This window comes from Gadus macrocephalus, chromosome 20 (assembly GCF_031168955.1).
Source record: "Gadus macrocephalus chromosome 20, ASM3116895v1".
NCBI lineage: Eukaryota > Metazoa > Chordata > Actinopteri > Gadiformes > Gadidae > Gadus > Gadus macrocephalus.
The window spans coordinates 20,234,324-20,258,171 of NC_082401.1; the positions used below are offsets into that span (position 1 = coordinate 20,234,324).

Genomic DNA, 23,848 nt, shown 5'->3' on the forward strand with positions numbered 1-23,848 from the left:
GCCCCACACAAGCTGTAAAGGGTTCTGTCCCGCACATGACTCATTTAGGTGGCGATAACGTCAGGGACATGGGATACACATTTATTTGTCCGTTTTTCAAATAATTTGTTTACACTGTTGATACTGGGATGAGGAAGGACACACACGCATCGTGCTGTTCTCTTTCGGACTTTGTGAGATGGAGTTTTGGACCCCACACGCAGAGGCTATTATTTTGTTTCGAAAAGGCAGACAAGATAAATGTTCCCGTATGCAAAAAAAGGGCCATAACCAGGGGGCTTTACAAAATACAGAGTTCAACATCATGAGGTTAGATGTTTTGGCTGTGCTAACTGCTAACTAAGCTCACTTTCCATTTAATTTGTTGTTTACGTTGACTATGCATTTAAAGAAAATAGGCATGACCGAAAAAAACGACTGACTTAGTGTCCTGTTACAATATCATCCATTCTAAACACACACATGAACACACGGGGACAAACACACAGACTTCACACACAGGAACTTGATCAGTGAGCAGCAACCCTGAAAGAAATGCCTGGGGAAAAAAGCAATGTAACACGTTGATGTGTTACACAATGTTCTACTGTTGAAGGATTTTTCATTTGTTGAAAACAATTGTGTTCAGTGTGACTGAAAACTGGAGGCAGGTCAGGTAAAGACAATGCTAATTAACCATGCAAATAATAACAAACACATTTTGTATTTCGAAGTACAAAGCAGGGTCATGTGCTGGTGAGAAGCCAAGAGACCACTAAGCCTTTAGACTGCAGCTCAAGATCAGCCTGTTTTTCCCAGGTTCATCAGGGTGCACGCTTAATCCGACAGGATGTTAGATGATTTGAAAAACACATACCGTTGCTAGCAAAACAAATACCATACTGCCTTGAATATAAGGGTGTGGGAAAACATGTTATGATATTGTTTTGGTTGAGATGCCAAGTCCCTTAGCGGGAACAGGAACTTGTCAGTCCTAGAGGAAGTTGTGTTTATATTTTGCAAACTAAATAACTATAAAACACTAGAGCTGCTGCCCCCTCGACCCAATACCAGATAAGCATTTTTTGAAGATGAGATGAGATGATGAGACTAAATAAATAGAAAACCAGTTTTTCTTTCTTAAAACGCTTGGCACACTTCTTCGTTTAGTATGGTTAATAATAATACTCATGTGGGAATGACCTAGTCAGTCGTCTATCTTGACCTCTGGTTTAATGCAGACCTCGTTGTCTTAAGAACTACACGACCTAAATGCTCATCATGTTGTGCTCGTCAACCCTTAGATCCTGTGTGTTTGTGTGGAAAGGGCCCTGGTAACCAGAGTCCCGCTGGTGTTGAAGGTTCCCGCTGCGTGGAGGTTGCCAAGCTTGTTTCATTGCTCCCCCCCCCCTCCCCAAGGGGGTCTCATTACCAGCACTGCAGGCCGGCTTCTGAAGCATGTCTGCACATATTCAAAACCTAATTAATTCAAGTCCTTTTGGGCTCTGTTTTTTTTTCTTTCTCTCTCGTCGCCTCCATTAATGTATGTATTTAATGAAGGTCTGTTCGCTTCCGCACTAAAAAGAGGACCATGGACGTCAGAGTGGGGGTGGATGAGGGGTGTTATCAGTGAAATGGAGACAGAAAGATGACAGAGCAGTGTGGGCGGGGGAGAGGGAGGGCGTGTGGTGCGTGAGGGAGGATGGGGGGGGGGGGGGGGGGGGGGGGGGGGGTAGATAAGCAGACAGGCTGCCAAAGGTTTTTCAGACTTAAAGTTCTACATCTTTCCTCGTTTGCTGTTTTTCCCACTGCCAGGAAGCTCTCTTTATCATATCCCTCAAGGATACCTTGCTCTTGAGATGCTGCTCTCAATCCCCCTTCGCTCTTCTCTCTCCATACACACATCCTAATGAGTCATGTAGGTCATTAGTGATTTGGGTCTAGGAGTAACAATACACAATCTTAATATGTTTGTCATTTTGCTGTTGGTTTTTAAAGATAGAATTCAATGTGCACCAACACATTTGGATACTTTTCCTTTCTGTGAGGTTTATGCATTTGAATTCCTATTGGACAGATAATCATATAGCAGCACAAAACCAAATACAGCACTGAGGAAAGACCCAAACCCATTGAATGTTATAAATATTTGAATGTCATTAATATTCCGATTGGGTTGTGCTTTGAATCCTGTGCTAATTATTTAAAATGTCCTCCCTCTCTTCAACAGTGCAATGAGGGCTGGATGAAATTTTTTATTAGCGGATGAATTAGATAATGTCTGTTTCTTATACCTTCCTTTGAATCTTACAGATTGTAAGACATGTGTAATTATAATCATAATCTCATTTGGATATTGTATTCTGGATTCTTAGATAGTCAAAAAACGTTTTTTTTAGCAATGTGTGTTGGAACGATAAAATACAGCATCATAAATGACAAAATGATTTTGGAATTATGAGAAAATATGTTATAATAAATGTATAAAATGTAATGCAAAGATCAATCCTTCTGGGTTGTCTGGTGGCAAATGTGAACTTGCTGATATGTGCCATTGAAGTACATATTAAATTGCTGCGCTAACAGAAATTGTTCACCATACTTGGTGAACAATATCCACCTCACAGTGGTACATTGCTAGCCTAGCTAACTAGTCTGTCAACGGCAAACCGTTGACAGACTAACCAACTGGCAACTGGAGTTGCAAAAAAAAGAAAAAGAACACTCCATATAATCCTTAGTCATACTTAAAATGTTTATTGGCATTCATATTGTGACTGCGGTGACTAAAATATTTTTTGCCTACAAATAGGGTTAAACCCCACCAAGAAAGGATCCAGGTGTAAAATATTTAACCATTACATTGAGGTATATTCAAACTTTTCTCTTGATATTATTTTTAAGAATCATCAATCAAGAAACAATATTTTTATTTGCGAATGAGTGGCTTATTTAGATGTTGAAACGTTTGACATTTTTAGAAATTTAGTGGAAATTTTATCAAAGCAATGTTTATTGTCAAATAAAATCCTGCATTGCAGAATGCATCTGTAAAGTAACTCAATATCTGAAACAGAAAGACCTGTTTCCAACTTAAACAGACATAAATAAATACAAAGCTGGTTGGACACTTTACAAGGCTACTGTGACAAGGTTACGCTGACAAGAATAGTCATATTTAAAGTGTCTTTTGTTTTTATAAGTGTGTTTTTGAAGCAGTCAATCCACAGTTCTCAACCAGTGTTGAAATTGTAAAAAAAGAAATCGGTGCCATATTTAAAGTGTACAAAAATACATACTATGCAAGAGGAGATCTATTAAAATAGTCTGTGAATACTGAGAGCTACAAACAGTATTGTGTGTAGTGGAATCGGCTGCCATAGAAACAGCCTTAAAATCGCAACCCCGACTCCCAGAGCCCGCAGGGGGACTGAAGGCAGAGCAAGAAACAAAAAGAAAAATAGTGGTTGCATTAAAGGGGAGGGGAAATCTCCAACATAATAACGCCTTATGAGCGAGTCTAAGCCGGTGCTTAGGGAACGCTAGCATGAGGAAAAGCATTGCAATGAATTCAGTGAGGCGGCGTGGGGAGGGGTGACGGTGGGGAAGGCTCAGGCAAGAACTCAGATGGCGTTGTCGTCCTGAGAGGCGGGGCTGAAGGCCGAGCCACGCAGGGAGTCCAGACAGTTGACAAGGATGAGCGTGCCGGTCAGGTGCTTCCAGCGCTTAGTGATGGGGTTCTTCATCTTGTCCAGGCCGATGTGTAGCTCCTGGATCACATCGCGGTAGCTGTCGCCGATCTGGGCCGCCCACGTGACCAGGAAGTCGTAGGCTGGCTTCCACATGGCCTGAGGAGAGAGAGAGAGGGAGAGAGAGAGAGAGAGAGAGAGAGAGAGAGAGAGAGAGAGAGAGAGAGAGAGAGAGAGAGAGATGGAGGATGAGAGGCACTTTACAACAACGTAACTGGCATGAAAACATAAAAGTTGTAGATTTGATTCAGTGACTAATGAGCTCACATCCAGCTTGTCTAGTAAATTAGAGCAGGAAAAGTTTTCTCTCCAACATCATACGTTGGAGAAAACCCCCCCAAAAAAATGTCATCCTAGCCCGCCTACCTCGCTGTCCACCACGCCGTTCTTGGCGCGGTGCGGGGCCTCGTACGCGTCCATCTGCAGGCGGGACACCTTGGCCAGGCGCTCGGCCAGCTCCCTCCAACGGCCGGCTACCTCCACCGCCGTGGTCAGCAGGACAAAGTCCATGACCAGCCGGGCCACCAGGCCCTGGCAGTCCATCTGCAGCAGCGCCTGCGGAACGGAGAGGCGGGGTTTAAGGGATACAATGAGACTTCCAATGCCCAAGCAATGACTCCTTTGCAGGGACGGGACTGGTGGCAACCTGCAAGCCCAGCGTTTTGGAAGTTGTTTCGGGGAGCTGGCAGAAAGCAGAGGTTTGTATTGTGTGCCGGAGCGAATAATTAATCAGGGTGACAGTAATTCACAACGGTGAATTGAGGACAAAATATTAGAGTAGTAAAGTCAGCCTGGTGGTCTGGTGGTTTAGATACACTCCACGCGAGGCGGAATAATCAGTCTGTTTGTTATAGGTCACACATTGCTGTTGGTTTCGTTTATTTTTTTTTGTCTTTGAACCGTCTTCCTCAAATTGCTGATGAACTTGGCACATTTAACTCGTGAATATTTGGTTATCGGGGGTCAAAGGGGCGAGGACGCTACAAGATGATGACGATGATGCCAGATGCAATTCAACGGCCGCTGTGTTTCAAATGGAGGAAGAATAACAAAGCACAGCCTGACAAATGATTGGGTTGAGTTAACATTGGACCACGGCCCAGTATTACCTGTGAGCCATCAAAGAAGTGAACTCTGTAATGGATGACATACACTAGCAGGCAATTTCAGACTTGATGAAATAGACGGTTCAGGACTTGCAGTATGCCCAACGATGTGTATCTATTTGGAAAAAAAAAGTAATGCTGCACATGCATGAATAGGAACACAAATCAGCCCAGCTCAAATGTCACTTCTTCAGGTTGATGCATTTAGCCATTGGACCCATACGCCATACACGCACATACCAAACACCTTACACTTTGTGCTCACAAAACACATGTCATTTGAGATGAAGCCTTTTGACTCAACAGCAGTGGATTTAAAGCCGCCTGACTTGGGCTGAGGAATGTGTGGACTGACAGGATATGGGTAAGAGAGAGACTGAGAGGGGAGAGGAGGAAGGGGGGGATGCAGGAATGTACATGCCATTGCACCACGGCAACCTAACGCATCTCTGATAGCAGCCATTCCGCCTCATAAAAGCGATGATCCTCCTCCATATTCCTTTAGATTGGGTGAGAAACTGACTATGCTATGAATCTGAATCACATTATTTTACATCTATTTTCTTCTTTTTCGTTGTTCATTTCCTTCAGTATTCCCCTGTCCCTATTGTGAAGTGCATAGCATTGCATTTTTATTTTATGAAATGAAGTCTACAATAATAAATTTTTGAACGATTTGACATTTGTTTGCGTTCTCTCACTGGCTCATATACCCCAGCACATCCCTGTGGATTTGATTGACTAGTTATGAATAGGCAGTTGCTGTATTTTGTTTGCGTATGTACCGTGTATATGTGCTGTTATTGACTTGAGGGTCTTTGTGGAGACGATTCTTCTGTAGTCATCGGGGAGAAGTCCTTTATTGGGTTAAGACCATCAGCATGCACCTGTTTCCTCTCTTGATAACAGTGACAGGAAATCCCCGCTGATATAAAGGAGAAGGCTTCCCGGCTCACCTCTCGCTTAAGTTTGCCCCTGGCCAGGAGCTGTAGTCCACAAATAGATCTCGCTAATGTATTCCCGTGGTGATGAATGTCCAGCCGGTACAACTCTTGTTGACCCAAGGGGGGCTGGTGTACTTGGGATACATAACTTTCATCAAGGTTAGTCATCGAAACCGAACACGACAGCGTTCATATCCAAAGAATGAGCTGTGTGTAAATATGTGAATGTAGAACAGCTGAAATATCTTTGTGGACTTTAAATTGGACTTTGGTCAAAGAATCTGCTCTGGGGACCCAAGCGGACAGCCTTTTTTGGTGGTTGGATCCTGCGCATGATTTCTGCGCATGCATTCCACCTGCTCTGAATTAATTGCTTGTTTAATCTATGCCGGCTCTTTCCATTTTTGGTTGACTTAAGAGGCTAAAGTGCTGAAGTTTCCGTTGGGGTGTTACAGCAGCATAGCGGGTGGTTTGGTTCAAACTAATGTTTTCCCTCTGGCTGGGCAGTAAAATAAAAGCCTTAGGGACTGAGTCATGGCTGTTTGTGGGTACCATTGAGTAGAGATAGGTTCAGCCAAAGGAACAGGTTAGGCCCAGATAATTATGATCAAAGACTCAAACCATTTTTGCAAGTTTATTTTCATTATATTTTTTCAAATTAAACCTTTTTCAAAGTTTTAACATTCATACCATAACCGATTGGACCACCCACACTTACTCAGGCTCAGCATAGATTGAGAACAATACTTGAATTGCATTGGATGAGGAATAGGATTTGAGCTGATTGAGACAACTATGCTTTCAATAACTTTAGGCAACAAACCATTAAACACACTGCAGTGCAGAGAGAGTATACAGTACACTGTGCTGTTTCTTTCGTTCTCCAAAATGTCAGCTGGGCGCAACTCTTGGTTCTATAAGACTAACCGTACTCGAGTGTGTGTGTGTGCGTATGCATTTCAGGCTCTACTTAAATATCACCATCTCAGTAGGGGTAAACTGTAGGGAAACCGCCTATTCTGCAACGTCTGAATCATCCATCGCTGAGGGTCGTCGGTCACAATATGTAGAAGAAAGGAACCTTTTCTGTGACACATTAACAAGTCAGAGGCTCAGGCAATATCTGTCTTTACACCAATTAGGTGATCCTCAGGAAAAGTGTGATTTTCTCCCCCATGCAGACATCAGAAGATCTAACATCCTCAAAGAGGGGGGGTTCAACCATGCCCGCCATGCGGAGGACGTCACAGCAAGGCGCCCTGACGCGCCATTGTCCCCCTACTCTAACCACCTCCGTGCTTTCATTTCCCGGCCCCACTTTGTCCCTCCGTCGCTCCATCCAGCCGCAATCTCGCTGCTATTATCTCCCGACCTCTCTTCATTTCCGTCTAATTTACCACCACAATTGCCCATCCGCTACATCTCAGCCAGCAGCACGCTTTCATCTACACCACCTCTCTCTCTCTCCGCCTTTTCTGTTCGGTTTTATTGCTTTTTATAAGCCGCTCTCTCCCCTGTGCCTTTCCCCTTTGGTGGTTTCAAAACATGCTTAACACCGCTGCCACTACCCCATTTCCCCCTAGACCTGAAACAAAAATCTACAAAAGGTAAAAAAAAAAGAACAAATGATGGGGGAAGAGAACAACGAATTGCGGCAACTGTGACATCCTGCCCTCAGAGTGAACCTCCCTTATTTTACCCAAAGTCAGACAGTAAAAAACCTTCAAATACAGCCACGACTCATGGGGGTTGTTGCGTGGGTTTGCTGCAACGTACAACAGTTCAAGCGCAGCCAACAGCGTGCCACACCCATAGAGAGGAAGGAAGAAACAAGCAAACAAAAATCGGAGGAATGCTGTCTGAAAAAATCTGAGATGTACAAGAATGGCAAAAAAGAACTGGCCTTATCCGTATACTGGCAGCCCATTCCAATTTGAAAGTCATGCGCCAGAAATAGGATGTTATTATTATTATTCGTCCCAGGCCCTATCGGGGCGCAAAGATCTAGAGGGCATATGGTTGGGAAGCAGTCGCACTGGGACTGCTTCTGCAGCCTGCTGAGATTGCTTTGGAACCCCAGCCCCAGACCTCAATCTTTTGGGGCTGGGCTTTATTTTTCTTTTTATCCCAAATCTTAGTGTTAGAGTATCGCTGGGTTAGCTTGGAATGTCAGAGTTCAGAGGGTAAAGCATAATTTTCTCCAGTTTACCGCTTTCCTCCTTGAGACGGGAGCTTGAGTGGGATCCAAAACAGAGGAGACAGGAGTTACAGAAGATTGATGTGGACTTTAAAACGAAAAAAAAGAAAAAAAAAACAAGAATGAAAAAAAAAGAAACACAACGTTGGTAGCAGTGGTTGAGTCGTGGGCGAGCCTGTGGTGGATGTGAAGAGTCAGTTTTAATTGTTTGCAGTCTTTTCCAACTCTGTGTTCAACCCAACAGAATGACACTGGCCATTGAAAAGAGCTACTGCACAGAGGGTAGACGTGTTCACGTACAAAATGAAAGATGAGGCACTCATAGCAAAGATATAAAAAACAAGGACGATTTTAATGAGCAGCACTAGGCAGAAGCTGCCCTCTCCGCTGTGTGAAGAAATAAATCGATGGGCTCCCCTTCATGGCCTGCGACACAGACATATATTCTCAAATGGTGGGGGCGGTGGTGGAGGCGGGCGGGTAGGGATAAGGAGTGAGTGTGGACCGCAGGCGCCTCTCGGTCCATAACTAGCCATTTTGTTTAGCCTTGTTCAACAATGAAGCAGGAAACATCTGTTTGCCTGTGATCCTACACACAAAAAGAGGCTGCCTAGGCTGTTTGTTTGTTTTCTCCACGATGAGTACCGACGCAATCACCTCCACTGGCACAGGCTTTTTATGGCCTCACAAGTTGAGGGCGCTGTTATGATAGGACGGATGGCAATTCAGCTCAAACAGAGAGCTTCAGCGTATCAGCTTATACAACAGATACACAAGCGTCATTACCTTCATTTGTGTCCTCTACTGGCTTAAGACAAGCGGTTATTGAGCAATAATACAGACGTCAAATCTGTAATGGTATTTGGATTGACTTCTCGACTTCTAAGTGCCATGAATGCTGACTGATTTGAACACTTTCCCTGTCTCTTAAACGCTAGTTTGTGCACTGGATCTATACGTCCTCCTCACCCTGAATGGCAATCTAATTACAATCTAATTTCCTCTTCATTTTTGCATGCGTACAAAACCATATTTCCAGACCAATGCTGTGGGAATGTGGCTCATCCAATTTTCATATGCACAATGCACACAAAAAAAAAAAGGTGTAGGGAGGGGGGCACATGTTTTATCTTCAATATGCTTTGTTTCTGCTGACTACCCGCCGTGCGGCGTGGTAGCAGAGGGAGGCAGCAGATGCTGGGGTTAACAGCTGAACAGTGTACTGGGAGCAAGTACGCACTATTGGTCAAAGAGGCTCGGTGGAATCCGTTTTTAACTGGATAGTTATATAAGTAAGTTGCTAAGGTACGAAATTGGCTGGCACTACGGGTGCCAGATGCACACACTGAGTGGTCCGACCCAGTGGTCTCTTGGGGAAATAAAGCCAGCAAAGTGATTTAAAGGCAATGTGTTTTCCTGCCAAAGTAACACACACACACACACACACACACACACACACACACACACACACACACACACACACACACACACACACACACACACACACACACACACACACACACACACACACACACACACACACACACACACACACACACTGTAGACACACAGTGGTGTTGCAGCTCATGGGAACCAGTTTGGGCATCCTGTTCAAATGAAAGTCACCTGCAAGATTCCTGTTTGGAGATGCAGGGTTGGAAATGAGAGGCTCAGGAGGAGTTCACACTTCGGATTATAGCCTGATTTGCTGTCTTGAGCATATGCCATCCAGGTGCATGCTACATGCCATAGAATAATCTTTTGAGCAGAAACACAGTATTTATCACCAGCACTGGCAACTAGGCATATTTCAATGCCTTACGAGCTGTTGCACCTACATTAACCCTGGTGTTTCACCTGACCATATTTCTTCCATTTTGTACTACTCATTCATGTGAATTTGTTTAATGTTATTAGTGTATATTTTGTGGATGCAAAAAACAGGCCCACATTCACACCTGCATACAACATTTGCATTACGGGGATTCCACCCACGAAGGATGGGACCGTTGATTCCTTCCATGTTTTTACGTTCTTTTGTGTTTCTTCAGCGAGAGACTCTATGTTCGAGTTGGGAATAAAACATGCCTTTTTGGTTTTTCCCCGCGTAATGGTGTCCTGTTTGGGAGGAGGTGGTTCGCTCACCGTGCCGGGTTGCCACAGTTTATATATATGTATATTGTTTGGATGACATGAAAAGTTCTTCCTTCACAAATAGCGCATAATAGGCTAGCCCATAACCCAAAAACCATCAGTATTGAAATTATTTTAGAAAAATGTATACAAAAACGATTTTAATGTTACACTAAAGCCTTTGAAAGTGGCTGATGGGCCTGAGAAATGGATGAATTCAGATGGGTTTTACAGGGCTGATATTTAACCTCAGCTCTAGATGTTGTTCTTCTGTGCTTCTGTAAGGTCAACTGTTTCTAAAAATGTGTTTACAACCCACACTAAATTACAGTGTTCTCTCCGGTTGCACTCTGTTGCGCTGCCCTACTGGGTGACCTCTGACATACTTTAACCAAAGGAAAGCAGGGTGCACTACCACTACTGGTTAGCACTTACTTTAAAAACGTTGATATATATATATATATATATATAGAGAGAGAGAGAGAGAGAGAGAGAGAGAGAGAGAGAGAGAGAGAGAGAGAGAGAGAGAGAGAGAGAGAGAGAGAGAGAGTGAGAGAGAGAGAGAGAGAGAGAGAGAGAGAGAGAGAGAGAGAGAGAGAGAGAGAGAGAGAGAGAGAGAGAGAGAGAGAGAGAGAGATTTCTTTAGAGAAGAATAAAGAAAAATTAAATTTAGATAGAATACTAAAATACAAAACGATAGAATACTAAATACTAAAAAATACCTCAGCCTCAGGTAGTGAGTGTTTTGGAGCATCCTCAGGTGTACCATGCCTGAGGTAATGTTAAAAATAACTGCCTTCAGCACTGAAAGATTCTCAATTATTTAGAGCATAAAAGTTTTTTTTTGTCATTCTCAGTGCAGCATTTGTTAAATGATTTGTCTTTGAAGAAATGCTTGAAACACTTGAATCCTATAGAAAGGGGGAATAGTGGGAATAAATTAATAAGCAGGGCCTAACAATCCACCATCTTTAGATTTAATGGGATTTGCTACGATGAACTTGGCCTAAATAACCTAGTTTACAGGGTTTGATGCATTACAGACTGAAAGCCTAATGCTAACATGCTGCTGGTTAAGGCGAAGAAAGATCTCCTATTATTACAGTTTCTGTGTTCATTATTAGTCTGTGTCATCATAGAGCCTCTGGATTCATCATCTCAAACCAGACATATGGGTTTTGCTGATTAGTCACACAACACTGCCACTTCCCAGCTGCTTGGTAGTGGATGCAAACACCACTAGCAAAGCTAAGCAAAGTGTTGATACATTTGCTTTTTATGCAACTACATTACAGTCCTCCAGTTTATATATTTGTGAGGGAAACAAACCAAAGGATGATTTTACAGACATTGGAACACAAGCTAAACAAGACACGTTTATACACACACATTAAACCAGAGGGACGAGTTGGGCAGAGTATTCTGCACTCCACAACTCCCCTGCCCCTGTCAGAGCCTGATGCAGGCACAGCAATTATTTGCTGCACGATCAACAGAATTAGCACCGTGTGGACCACTGCTTCAAGTTGCTTTCTCGCAGTTAACGAGAAAACGAGCTGTAAGCGAGCTAGAAAAGAATGTCTTTGTGACGACGAAGACAGACAGAAAAATAGATGAGCGGGAAGGGAAGGTAGGATATGCAAATTTGTGTCAGTAAATATACAGAGAGGCAAGGATGGTTTATATCTTCCTAAATAAATAACACAATGGTAAAACAATTGGGAGAGGAAGGCAATTGCTGTGTAACATACCGTCAGTAGCTCTTTCTGGAAGGACTTCCTGTCCTTTCCTTCTGCATTGTTGCAGTCTTCTTTGAGTTTCTCCAGCACGGACGCCACCCTCTCCGGTTCGCTGTCCAACTCTGCCCGGCAGAAGTGTGTCAGTGGCAGGTCGGCGTAACTGAGTGCGTCGGCAAACGCCCGCCAGCTGCCGATGTTCTCCATCAGTATCGTCCTCACAGAGGCGTAGATGTACGTCAGGAACTTGCAGGGCTTCAGTATCTGCTCCAGCAATAGTGTTGTGGTAAGATCAGGCCCGCTGAAGTAAATGGGCTTCACTTTACCAACCACTAGAACATTCTTGGCGTGAACAAAGCCCATCTTGCCTTGGTAATATCCAATGTACCATTCCTTTGTCCACAACTGGCCTTTTAGCTTTATCTTCTCCTCACTCAACAGAGCGACAAAGTCCCCCTTTTTGTATTCCAATAAGTATTGATTTTTTGTCTGGCGGATGACTGTTTTGATAAGTTTCCCAAATTTCAGGCCATTGACCGTCCTGTCATGGAAAACTGGGTACTTGGTGGCAATGGCGAGTGGCGACAAGACGATTTTACCAACCTCCTTCTTCTTTAGAAAACGGCGTTGCACTGATGTCTTGGGACCTGTCTTGGGTGGTGGAGTGGGGGTCTGAACACAGAATTGGGCAAGTATGCATTCCTGGTCGTCTTTCACCTGCACCCTCAAGGTGAAATCAGAAACTTCCTCAGCATTTCGCGAGGCGATCAGATAAACAATGCGGCTGACTTTGCCCAGTTTCACCTGGAAACCCCTGACCACTTTGGCCTGGTCACTGACCTTCACCTCATAGTTTGCCATGTTGGAATAAACGCCGACACAGAGATCCTGGGGTCTTGACAGGACAAACTGGTGTTTACCCCAAAGCTGCAGTGCCACCGGGGGAGCAGACTGTGCTTGCTTTCCCACCTCACTCACCAACAAGGATTTAGGGGCACACTCATGGCCGAAGATGGCAACCACAGTTTTGAAAGAAGGATGAATGTGCTTTGGACCATATACCCCTAAGGTGACCTTTTTCACCACCTGTTCCCAAACCGTAGAACCTGCTAATATAGACTGGGACTGGGCAACGACGCACACGTACATGCACGGTTCCAGGTTATCTAGGCACACTTGCACCATGTCACCGTATATGTACGCCTGTGGAATCGGTGTGTAGGGACCCTCTTTACAATCACTCCTCACGCAGATGACCTCCGTCGTCTGCCTGCTCTCCATTTTCACCACTACTGACACCTTCATGTCCAGGGTAACAGTGGTTTTGGTCTCCATGTTGCTGAGCTTTATTTCCACCACGGGGCTGACGGTGGTGCACCGGTCAGTGTTCAGCTCCAGCGGAGGATCTAGCAGGGCTTTCATGGATATTTGCTGGCTGTCTCCTGGAGCCACATGGCCCTCCGGAACATGGATGCTGATGTTTGTATCCGGAAGTTGGACTGCCCCCCCCGAGCTGTCTAGCCGGCAAACAATGTTGGTCTCCACTGGCTGCGTTTGGCCCCAGCCAGGGCTCTGTCCTAGCGAGTCCAGGTCGTGGCAGGATCTGGCCAGCTTGCGATGGTTCAGCCACGCCGCCCTAAAATCCTCCCGGCTCTGAAATTGTTCTGGTGCGGGAGCTTTTAAGCCTCCAAAGAAACCTGTGGAACCCTGAGGGGCGTCTGATTGAGCTTGCAGGATGGACAGCTCAGAGAGACTGTAAGAGCGCTTACTTCTAAAAAATGGGTTGTCCCTCCTCAACGTTTGCCCGGTTCCAGAAAGTGTGCCGCCCTGGTTGAAATCACAAACACCGCCAACGAAGCCATTGATATTCACAGTGCTACTAGTGGAGTTTGGTTCTGATACAGCCAGCGTATCAAACAACAGCAAGTCCACTGGTTTCTCGTTACAGTTCTGGTCCAGTGTATTCTGAACACCCCCGTTGAGGAAAGGGTTAGTCGAGGTCGAGAAAGGATTGCTATTCTGGAAGATGGCCTGTTTCAAAAGAACTCCCTCCCACTCCCCGAGAAGGTCAATTTCTTTGGCCGCCTCCTCGTTGCAGTCGGCTATGGTGTCAATCATCCCGCTGTCGCTGAAGGAGGAGTCTCTGTAGTTGACGGGCTCAACGTAGGCCGCCGGGATGTAGCCCATCTCTGTGTTGTTGTGGGCATACCACCACTCTCCTCCCGAGGTGTCGAGAACATAGAGACGTTCCCCTTTGGAGAACTTCAGGGTGGTGAAGCTGGATGGGCAATAGTCCTTGATGGCGACAACCTCCCTGGCCGTGCTGAAGGAGGCGGTGGCATCCAGCCGTAAGGCACTGGGAGAAAGCACTGCAAGAAGAGCCAAAACAGAAAATGTATTGGTTGTGTGTTTGCAAAGTGGACCAAAAAAGTATCAAACATGAACCAACTGAGCTGCTTACCTTTGACATTGGTGAGGCTGGCTTCTGAAACACCATCGCTGAGATCTATGAGAGTCCCCTCTGACTTGCAGCGAGGCAGGGAAATGTTGTTATTTGTGGTGGCTTTGATTCGATGGGCCGCCATTGCTGGTGTTTTTTTCCTGCGCACTGACGTGTGCGCTCAGGCAGCTCTGCAGGTTCCCTCCGGCTAACAACAGACGTCAGGTGTCAGCAGCCTCCCATGATATCTGGAAGCAAGAGAATGCAGGATTAGAGTTGAAGACAGCATGTGTTTTATAATTTAACTGTATAGTCTAATTGTTAAGGTCCATGATTTGACTTCCTCTGAAGATAAAAGTTAATTGTCCTCACAACCTGCTTGTTGAACGAAAAAATACTGACAAAGTTGTGGGAAGCAACAGTGTCACAACAATAATGAAATGTGTCCCCAGTTGGATACTGAGAGACTACAGAACAGTGTGATGTATTGTTTTGTCTCCAGTGTAAAAACAACTAGTACCTCTCGCAGTCACTGAATCTGTATCTGCTCAAACCTGCACTCATAAATCAGGGAGCACACGTCCTTTTCAGGATAAAAATGCAACATACCCGCTAAATATAAATCTTCCCCTTTTTCTTTGAACTTTGTGTTCTCTGATATCCTTTCTGTCTTTTATTCATGACAAATTCTTTGAAGAATGTCAAGATTGATTTCTATAATGTTCTTATTTGGAGACTATGTGTTTGTCCTGCTACAGAGTGTTCCCACAAGAGTTGGGAACAAATGTCTCGGCTAGGGAAAAAACGGCTTGTGTTTGATTGGCTCGGTTTCATTTAGGTCTATTAAAATGAGTCAAAGAGCTAATTTGAATAACTTTGATGCCGATTCTCCCTCTGAGGACGTGAGATATGCTCTAGGGAACCATTAAAATCTAAAGGATAAGGGAGTGAGCGAGTGGATACAGAGGTATCTGATCAGAATGATGAATTATTAGCCTATTTCAAGGGAACATGCTAGTATCAGATGAAGGGATTTCATGAGAACATTTTAAAGAGAACAAGTTGGTACATGTGATGCTTTGGTACTTGGTTCCAAAAGAGGACTATATTGTGGTCAATATATCAAGCAACAGCTGATTACTAACCTGTTCACAAGTCAATGTGTGAACAAAATATTTTTTTGCCAATATATTTTTATTAGAGAATAATGGTGCTGTAGGGAAGATCTGAGACCCGTGAAACCAGAAACCGTGAAACCTCTGCTCCCTCTCTCCCTAAATTTCTTCGCCATTGAGAAGTGTTGAATTCACACACCTGTGATTGATATGCAAGACGGTTCTCTCAGAACCCCTGATGAGTTAGAATTAAGCCTGGAGCGGGCTAAAAATCGAAATTGTCTCATACAGAGGCAGGAATGGATCGATCCGCAGTACATTTCAAACACTAACAGTAGATGGCTACGTCAATTCTTTCAAAAGACAATCAAACAATAGCTTTTAAACCTTAACTAACTTGCAAGGTTTAGTATTATGAATGCATTATGAATGCTTCCCTCCCAAAAGAGTTCAGTAAATGAAGACACCTTGTTTCCCAAGCATTATCCTAAAAAACACCCATACTCGCTTCTTCAAAACGCTTCTCATCTCTTCCTTATCTCTTTAACGGTGCATGCCAGGGGTCTATCGATGTTAAATGTATGACAACTGGAGCATGGCTCCAAAACAAAACACAGATCATAGGTCAGTGGAGCACATTGATGGAAGAGAGACACCCAAGAACAATCCAGAGCATTCTCTTTTCATCTATAATTCATCCCCCTCTAAAGTCAGCAGAAAAAGGGTGCATAGATAGAATAAACTGTTTTGACAGCAGCGGAGTACCAGGGACACAATTCTGGTGGTAAATACGAGTGAAACAAGAACATTTGGTGGAGCTAGGGGATTAGAAAGAACAATGTTGTAAACACACAACAAACACACAAGATAACGGAATATTTAGAGAAGAAAACAAGACTTGAACCTCATGTAGGAAATGTTCCTTTCAAGATAAACATGTCACAGCTAAAGACTTAAAAAAACATGAGATAAAAGCTTCAAAAATAGCTTGAATACATTTATCTATACGTACGAAGTACGAACGTGTCAAGAACAGGTGGAGCCGGTGGAGGCTGAAGAACACAGTTGGGAAGCATGTTCACTCTTTCACATAAAACAACATTATAGTGTGCCCATTAACTTCTATAAACTGCTCATTTGTATTCATGTGGATTGCGGCCAAGCCAATGGATAAAGAGGCTATTACCAATAAAGGGGCCCTGTTTTTGTGCTAATGTTCGTCGAGCCCAACCTGTTTTCCATCCCAGTCACGGCATGATGCCAGCCCCTCGTCTGCTTAAGGCAAGGCCGTGCAGGACAGAAGAATGACGCGCAGGCGCAGCCGCTGGATCTCCTGGCTGTCTATCTGGCCTCCAACATAAAAGCACTGGGTGGTCCTCTTCTATGGCAAGTCTGGTGGCCACCCTGATGTGTTTAACCTCCACGAAGGCTGCGTCTCACAGGGAACAATTGTGGGTGGAGACTCCTGCCGTGTAAATCACAGGCAAAGCCAAAAATTTACATCACGTACACACGTACACTTCCATGCAAATGAGCCTGAGGGCCTGAGGGCCCTGATATTACGACATGGTGAGAGGCCATTATGGGGCTTAGACACTTTCACTGGTAATAGCATGGCAAAAGTCACTGCCCCTCTGGCTGTATTAAATCCAATTACTTGCCAGAACAACCAGTTAACCATTGCTGTAGCTCCCTAGGTAAAAATGAAATGAAAGTTACGAGTGAACTCTTCTAAATAAAACTAGATGTAGGTGTTTTTTTATGGGGGGGAAGGGATGGTCTTGTCTTTCTTGGCTGTAAGATGCTCAGAGCCAAACCCAACCAGGAGAAGCAACCCCCTTCTTTAAGTCCAGAAGTTTTTTCTGCTTAAACGTCTGCCAGATTCTCAGTATATAAGCAAAGCAAATTCAAACAGTGTTTTGACATGACATTGTACTGTAGGCTATAATAGTTACTAGCAGAGTCAATTGTTATGCACTAAAATACAGCTGGCTGTGTATATCGGCCACTCACTTTGGAATACAAAAATAACTAAATTAAACATCAATAAACCCATTACAAAAATATGTACAAACAAAGGGAACTTAACCATAGTTAATCATTCTCTGATGAATGTTAGCCACATGTTTGTTCATTCCCTCATGGTTGTTTGTTCGCTGCCCTTTTTGTGTTGAGCTGTTTACCAAGTCTAGTGCGGCACCGTCGCAGTTAGCCACAAATGGCCGCAGGCGTTCTTGTTTGTCAGCCTGTCAAAGTTGTCAAGCACAGTGTCTGGCAAGCGAGGCAGCTGTTACTGCCCTGACTTAATACTGACCGTGATCGATACAAGTCTCCATAATAATCAAATCAAAAGCCACGTTGAGACAAGTATTACACGCATCAACGATTAGTGAGTGAGTCTATCAATCTAGCAACTGAAAATAAGTTTATCATTTTGATAACTGATCATTTGTCAGCAAGTGAAACCCTAAATGCCAAATATCTGCTGCTTTTAACTCCCACATTAAAATAAATAGAAATATGTTAGATTTCTACAGATTATATTGCGAATATGTTCACAGGCTCTGGAAAATGATGATGGCCAACCATAGGCTATTATTAATGACCCTACATAGACTGGTAGAGAAACATCCTGCTTCTTGTTGGGGCCTTGGGTTTAATCATCTTATAGGGGACCACTAACACCAGGGGAGCAGTAACCTCGCTATAAGAGGTTTGCTCCACTCAATACTATAGTACTTAAACGTGACTCTCTCTGTTCTACAGCTCTCGGCAGATGAAGCGCATTATGAAACTTTCATCAATGCCACTCCCTTTTTCTTCAGCTATTTTCTTGGACGTGTTGATGTCCCCTGTGCATCGGCTGCTGCCAAATGGCCTTCATTACAGATTTGGCCACACAAAGAGCCTTTTATAACCAGATTAGGTAGTGGAAAGGTATCCGTTATTATCTCAGGAGTGAAGATACTGACTCTAAAAGCTGGTTTTGGTTTGAAACTCTAGTATGTCCTTTGAAATTAAAACAACCAAAAGTGGGAAAACAATATGACTCCTAAAAATGGCTCCTTGTTACACATGTGTCTTCTTGATTGATCCAACATTGATTGTTGACCAGGAAAAATACCTCACAAGGATGTTGGAAAAAGTGAAACCATATGCCTATCTGGGGAGGGGATCAGAAACGTGACATTCTTAGGTTCAGAAATGGCGATGGAGTGTGAGGCCGACCTGCCCCTGACCTTACACATTGACCTTTAAGCGTCCCCTGACAGCAGAGATGTTGACACTAGCCACTATGCTAACAGGACGGCTGTGTCCTGCTTTTTAGCGGGGGAGAAGCCTCCGCGACTGTACATCATAGTGTCCAGGGAGCGACTGCTTATGGTGGGTGAATTTGAATGAGAACCAGGCCCCTGGAAGTAACATTTTGAAACTTACACAGAATGCGCACAGGCAGTGATGCTCTTCCCCGCCCTCTGGTTTATGAAGACAGAAAGAACAGAAGAGAAAACTGTGTTGATACAGTTGGCGGAACATCCAGCTTTGTATCGCATCATAGCAATGGCTGCCAGGGAGAAGTTGGGACTCCTTGGGCTGGAGACATACTCCTCCCGAGCAGGAAGTGGCTAAGCGGCCGAAACAAGGAGGAAATGCCTTTGAGATGAGGGGGATGTGGGGGCTGCAGGATCTCTCTCCCCTCCTCCCCCCCCTCTCCCTCCCAAACCTCACTGACCCCTCCCATGCTTCAATGGCCGCCTGCATTGTTTGCACCTCTTGGGATTTGAGGACAGTGGGCATTAAAGGGAAACTTCACCCATTACCATTAAGCTTTGTATCGTTAGAAACCCACTCATATTTTTGAATGGTCGTGCATCATTCCCTTATTTTCTTGAGAGACTGGAGAGATCTGTATCGATCTCCAACACTTCCTGTTTAAGATTACACAATATGACGACTTTTGCGTAGAAGTAAATAGGAAAAGACTACAAGCACTTTGGGGGTGGGACCCACTGACGCTACAAACCTATTAGAGCAGTGCCAGTGGGTGGGACTTCACCAGCAGAAACTAACATCCACAGCGTCTGAAGCTAAGCTAACAGAGACTGTTAGATAAAACTGAAGTACAATTCACTGAGTTCACCAACTAATACTCTTCACTAGAAATGTTGTGTGAAATGATTTTCTAGCAGTTTTGCGGTATCAGCTTGGTAGATGGAACAGCGAGGTGTCCGATAGGCGGAGATCTAGATCAGCGGGAGTGGCCAGCGAAGCTGTGCATTGTGGTGCATGGTGGGAGTTGTTGTCTTCAATCCACAAGCGCCAAAAAGTCACTTTCTGCCTTTTCTCGGTCAAGACGGCACCAAATTAGAATTTTATTTTATTATTCGACTACATATAGGACCCAATTTCAATACATATTCATGCCTCCACCGGTGAAATGCTCCTTTAAGCCTCAAACGCATCAAATGTTGTCAAACGCAGGTGACCAGTAGGCAGCACCATGTGACCTCCCCCCCACAGCGGGCACACAACATGTCACCATGGCGACCCGCGGTTACAGACTCTTTTTTTTTAGAGAGCGATGGTGACACAGATGCATCGTTTCCATGGTTATGAGGAAGGGGCCATAGGAGGTGAGCACTCAAAGGATCTGGCAAGGCCAGTTCAGACTGATGCTTCAGCAGCTTGTGATAACGTGAAAGGCATGGTCAAGCTTCAGTGACCAGGGCCGTTTTTTAAGACAACAAACAAGAAGGGAAGAGATGTGAGCAACATTTAATCCATACCACATTTATCCAATGTTTGTATTACATTTAATTGCAGCCGTGGGTAGCCAAAAAACATAAGCAAAGTTGACACCCACAGGACGCTCACACGCCCACAACCGATAGTAACACATGCTCTTGGTACACACAGTTCCATTGTAACATTGTGGAGAAACCATTCCCACATGCGGCGGATGAGACAACCCTCAACTTCCAAAGCTTGAACTCTCTTGCCTCAGATGGTTCTGCATGACCATAAATATTTCACACAGCGGGGAAAGTCATTTCAGTTAATAAATAAGTAATTGACGACTCGCAGGCTGATGTGCCAGCCTGAGTCAAGAGAGGTGGTATCATGTCCGGGCACCAGAAGGCATCCAGATATATAGAGCCATATCTCACAATACTGCGGAGTGACATCAAGACTCAGCAACTAAACCACCAGGACTTGATATCCTGAGCTCGGTGGTGTCTTCAAACACAGTGTTCCCGCGTAGAAAATAATCAAACTGAGTACTGGCTGTCATTACAAAATCAAAGCCCACAACAATATTCGTGGGATTCCTCCTCATTAATCACGGAAGAAGACATTATGTCTGCATTGTGCTTTAAACTATGCAGCGTACGTAATAAAAGCTGTAAAAACAGTTGATTATTTCTTTATTTAATATTACTTCCTTTTAAGAGCTGACAACTGGATTACCTTTGCAATTTTTAAGACCTGGAAGACCCAACATTACAATTGATTCCTTTTTTTAGACATAAGAGATAAATTAGTCAAGTGTCTTAATGACATAGTGATATTAAGGCAATAACGATTGCCCTGCTCAGCTAGCTAACTAGCTGAGTGTTGTGACGCAAAGCCACCACCACCCACTTTTGCAGGAATCTCTTGATAGGTATGCTTAAGTCTATTTTTGTCCCTCTACTTGTGGTTCTAGAATGTTCCGCATAGGGTGTTTAAAACATTTGTACTTATTGTTTGGTCTTCTCAGATTCTTTCTATTAAAAGAAAAAAAAATGTAATTCAAACTAAAAGAAGAGACATGCACATTCTAATAGTGTGAAGGCCTCAAGCCAGCGCTCTCTCTACTCTGGTCCTTTCTGCCTAACATAAACACACCAAAGTAGACATGGCTCCCGGCAAGCAGGGATAGCATTAGGAGGAATGTTAGGAATGCCTTGTCCAAAATTAAATCATCCATTATTCAAGCACCAAAATGGGGAGAACGAGAAGCAAAACGGATTTTCACTTTGAATGACAAAGAGCCGGTCACAGGGCACGTTGGACTATCCATCTGGGTTTTTATACCACCAGTCTCTCCTTCTTGACGATTTCCATGCGAAGAAAAGAATACAATGGCACTACAGCGATGACGACCATATAACCTCGATGGTCACTCCAGACACAACCCAACCCAGGCACTTTGCACACACACACACACACACACACATGCACAAACACATGATGCACACACACCTCCAGACACACACATGGTTCACAAAGAAACACCCAAACAGACATCCTCACAGACGCATACACACGGACGCCTGACATGTCCCTGATGTGAAAACAGTTGAATACAAACTGAATAATAGCATCTACTGTTAACATGCCTCCTCTCGTCATCCAGAAGAGAAAGAGTCTCTCTTCACTGGTAACCCTCGAGAAACAAGATAACCACTGATGGCTTGCATTTTCAGGCCATTACAGAACGTGACAGCTTACGCAATCGCGCAATGCCTTTGGTGGAGCTGTTAGTCACAGCTGACATGATGGAGAGAAAGGTGGAGATGGGACAATGGGTGTCTGGGTAAGGGGGTGGTGTGGTGTGGTGTTGGTTGGGCTAATGGCTGCTGCTTGTGTACTGCCAACCCACGCCAGTAATAACTCTGTGGCCGCGAATGCTGTAATGGAGTTGGACGGACGCCGGGCCAACGCGGAGAGGGCATGGAGAGGGAGGTGTTGGTTAGGGTTGGAGGAGGGTGGATGGGTGGAAATGTACTCACACCACGTCCCAGGGCTAAGGGTGGACGCGGGATAGCATTGGGGTCGGCTTATCAGGAATCACATGCACATTCATTCACACAATGAGTCCCATTGAGATTAGCTGTAAAACCCAAGATTGAGCCCTCAAGATCCAATGCTGTGGTGGTGGTTGGTTGCACTGGTGGTGTCTGTGTTTGTGTGTGTGTGTGTGTGTGTGTGTGTGTGTGTGTGTGTGTGTGTGTGTGTGTGTGTGTGTGTGTGTGTGTGTGTGTGTGTGTGTTTGTGTGTGTGCGTGTGTGTGTTCATGTTTGTGGTTTTGCTGGGAGGGTGGTATATCATTGATTGCTCATATATAATGTCAATATATGCATGCATCTTACAATAAAATCAACACAAATACTACCTCTGTATTTTTACACACATCCGGGATGGGTTGAGAACATATCCCCACCATAGCACCAACACAACCACCACCACCACCCTTCTCCATTGCTCTTGGGAAACTAGGTTAAGTCATTTTTGCATGACTCAGTCGGTGAATTCCTGGGAATATGGTATGCGTGATTAGTGTAGTTGTACACATTTTCGAACTATAGATCGTGGTTATAGCTTAGTAATAAAACTACAATCGAGTTGAATTATGATGGTTGCAAGAAGCAAAAGCATACAACTTAATGCAAACACGAACAACGAACACAACTATCACATATACTATACTATGCATAATGCCTACTTGTGAGACTGACAGCAGAAAAGTGTATTGCGTCTCTAGGTAATAAGCTGTTTCTATTGCAATAAATAATAATAATAAAAAAGATAAATACAAGTCCAGGCGTATAGCGCCACAACTGGAGTATGACGTGTGTGAACACGAGCCGCTCCTTCAGTGTGATCATGGCAAACGATCTGGAAAAATAATTTCGGGAAAAAAAGTGGATTTGGGCGTTAACTTGTTTTGTTTTTCAGCAAGAAGCACAGCTTTTCTCCCAAATGCGGTCTGAAAAGAGTGGTGTTCAAAATACAGTGGGCCACTAAATCCATAGGGATTATAACCTGATCACCTACCAACACAGCACTCTATTAACTGTTCAACGTGTGATGCAAGGTCTGACCGATGGTGGAGATCTGGTCAGAGTTGATTTTTCTTAATGCCATGGCAACGAATGTCACGTAGCCGAAGAGAGCACCGTTTGATACAATCAATGTTACATAGGCTCTCTGTTTATTTAAGATACACATCTGCCTCGCCATTAGTTATTATCCCAGCTACACAAAGTGGGCTATGTATGCATGAAGAAATGTCTTACCAGAAGTTACAAACTCCAAAGGAACACAAAACGAGGTGATTAGCAATACAACCATTTAAATAGTAACATTGTCACTTCGAGAAACGGAGCTCGAGCCTCATAAACTAGTGGAAAGGCGCCGCGGTCGTGCGCGTGCAGCCCAACGAGCGCCGTCGTGTATCACGAACGCATTCCGTGAAAGTTTGAATCGTTGGGATTGAAAGGCGAGATCCCACTTGGCTGCCAGGTAGACGCGACTGTGCCCCCACCGACCGTAGACACGCGGACACTGCTATGGAATAGAAACCTGCTTTTTTTTTGATTCAGTAGTGCACACAGTCAAGGCGAATAGCGAGAGCCACGTACCTGGATTATAGATCCGCCGATTTTTTCCCCTGGAGGAAAAA

The 23,848-nt window shown here is 44.3% G+C and overlaps 1 protein-coding gene across 2 annotated transcripts in view; it reads right to left on the reverse strand.

The window, feature by feature from the left end:
• Nucleotides 1–2,720: 2,720 nt before the first annotated feature.
• LOC132448361 (SH3 domain-binding protein 4) overlaps nt 2,721–23,848 on the reverse strand; it is a 21,217-nt gene continuing 89 nt past the window's right edge. Inside the window, exons 1-5 of one of the 2 annotated variants that reach the window (XM_060039558.1) lie at nt 23,808–23,848; nt 14,306–14,532; nt 11,860–14,213; nt 4,095–4,283; nt 2,721–3,827 (exon numbers count right to left, since the gene is read on the reverse strand). The exon at nt 23,808–23,848 is cut by the window's right edge and continues 89 nt beyond it. In XM_060039558.1, the coding sequence (XP_059895541.1) occupies nt 3,603–3,827; nt 4,095–4,283; nt 11,860–14,213; nt 14,306–14,429 (2,892 nt within the window). In that variant the 5' untranslated portion in view covers nt 14,430–14,532; nt 23,808–23,848 and the 3' untranslated portion in view covers nt 2,721–3,602. Of the gene's footprint in view, nt 3,828–4,094; nt 4,284–11,859; nt 14,214–14,305; nt 14,533–23,462; nt 23,753–23,807 lie in introns of those variants that run through there. The other variant, XM_060039557.1, reaches the window with a different exon arrangement.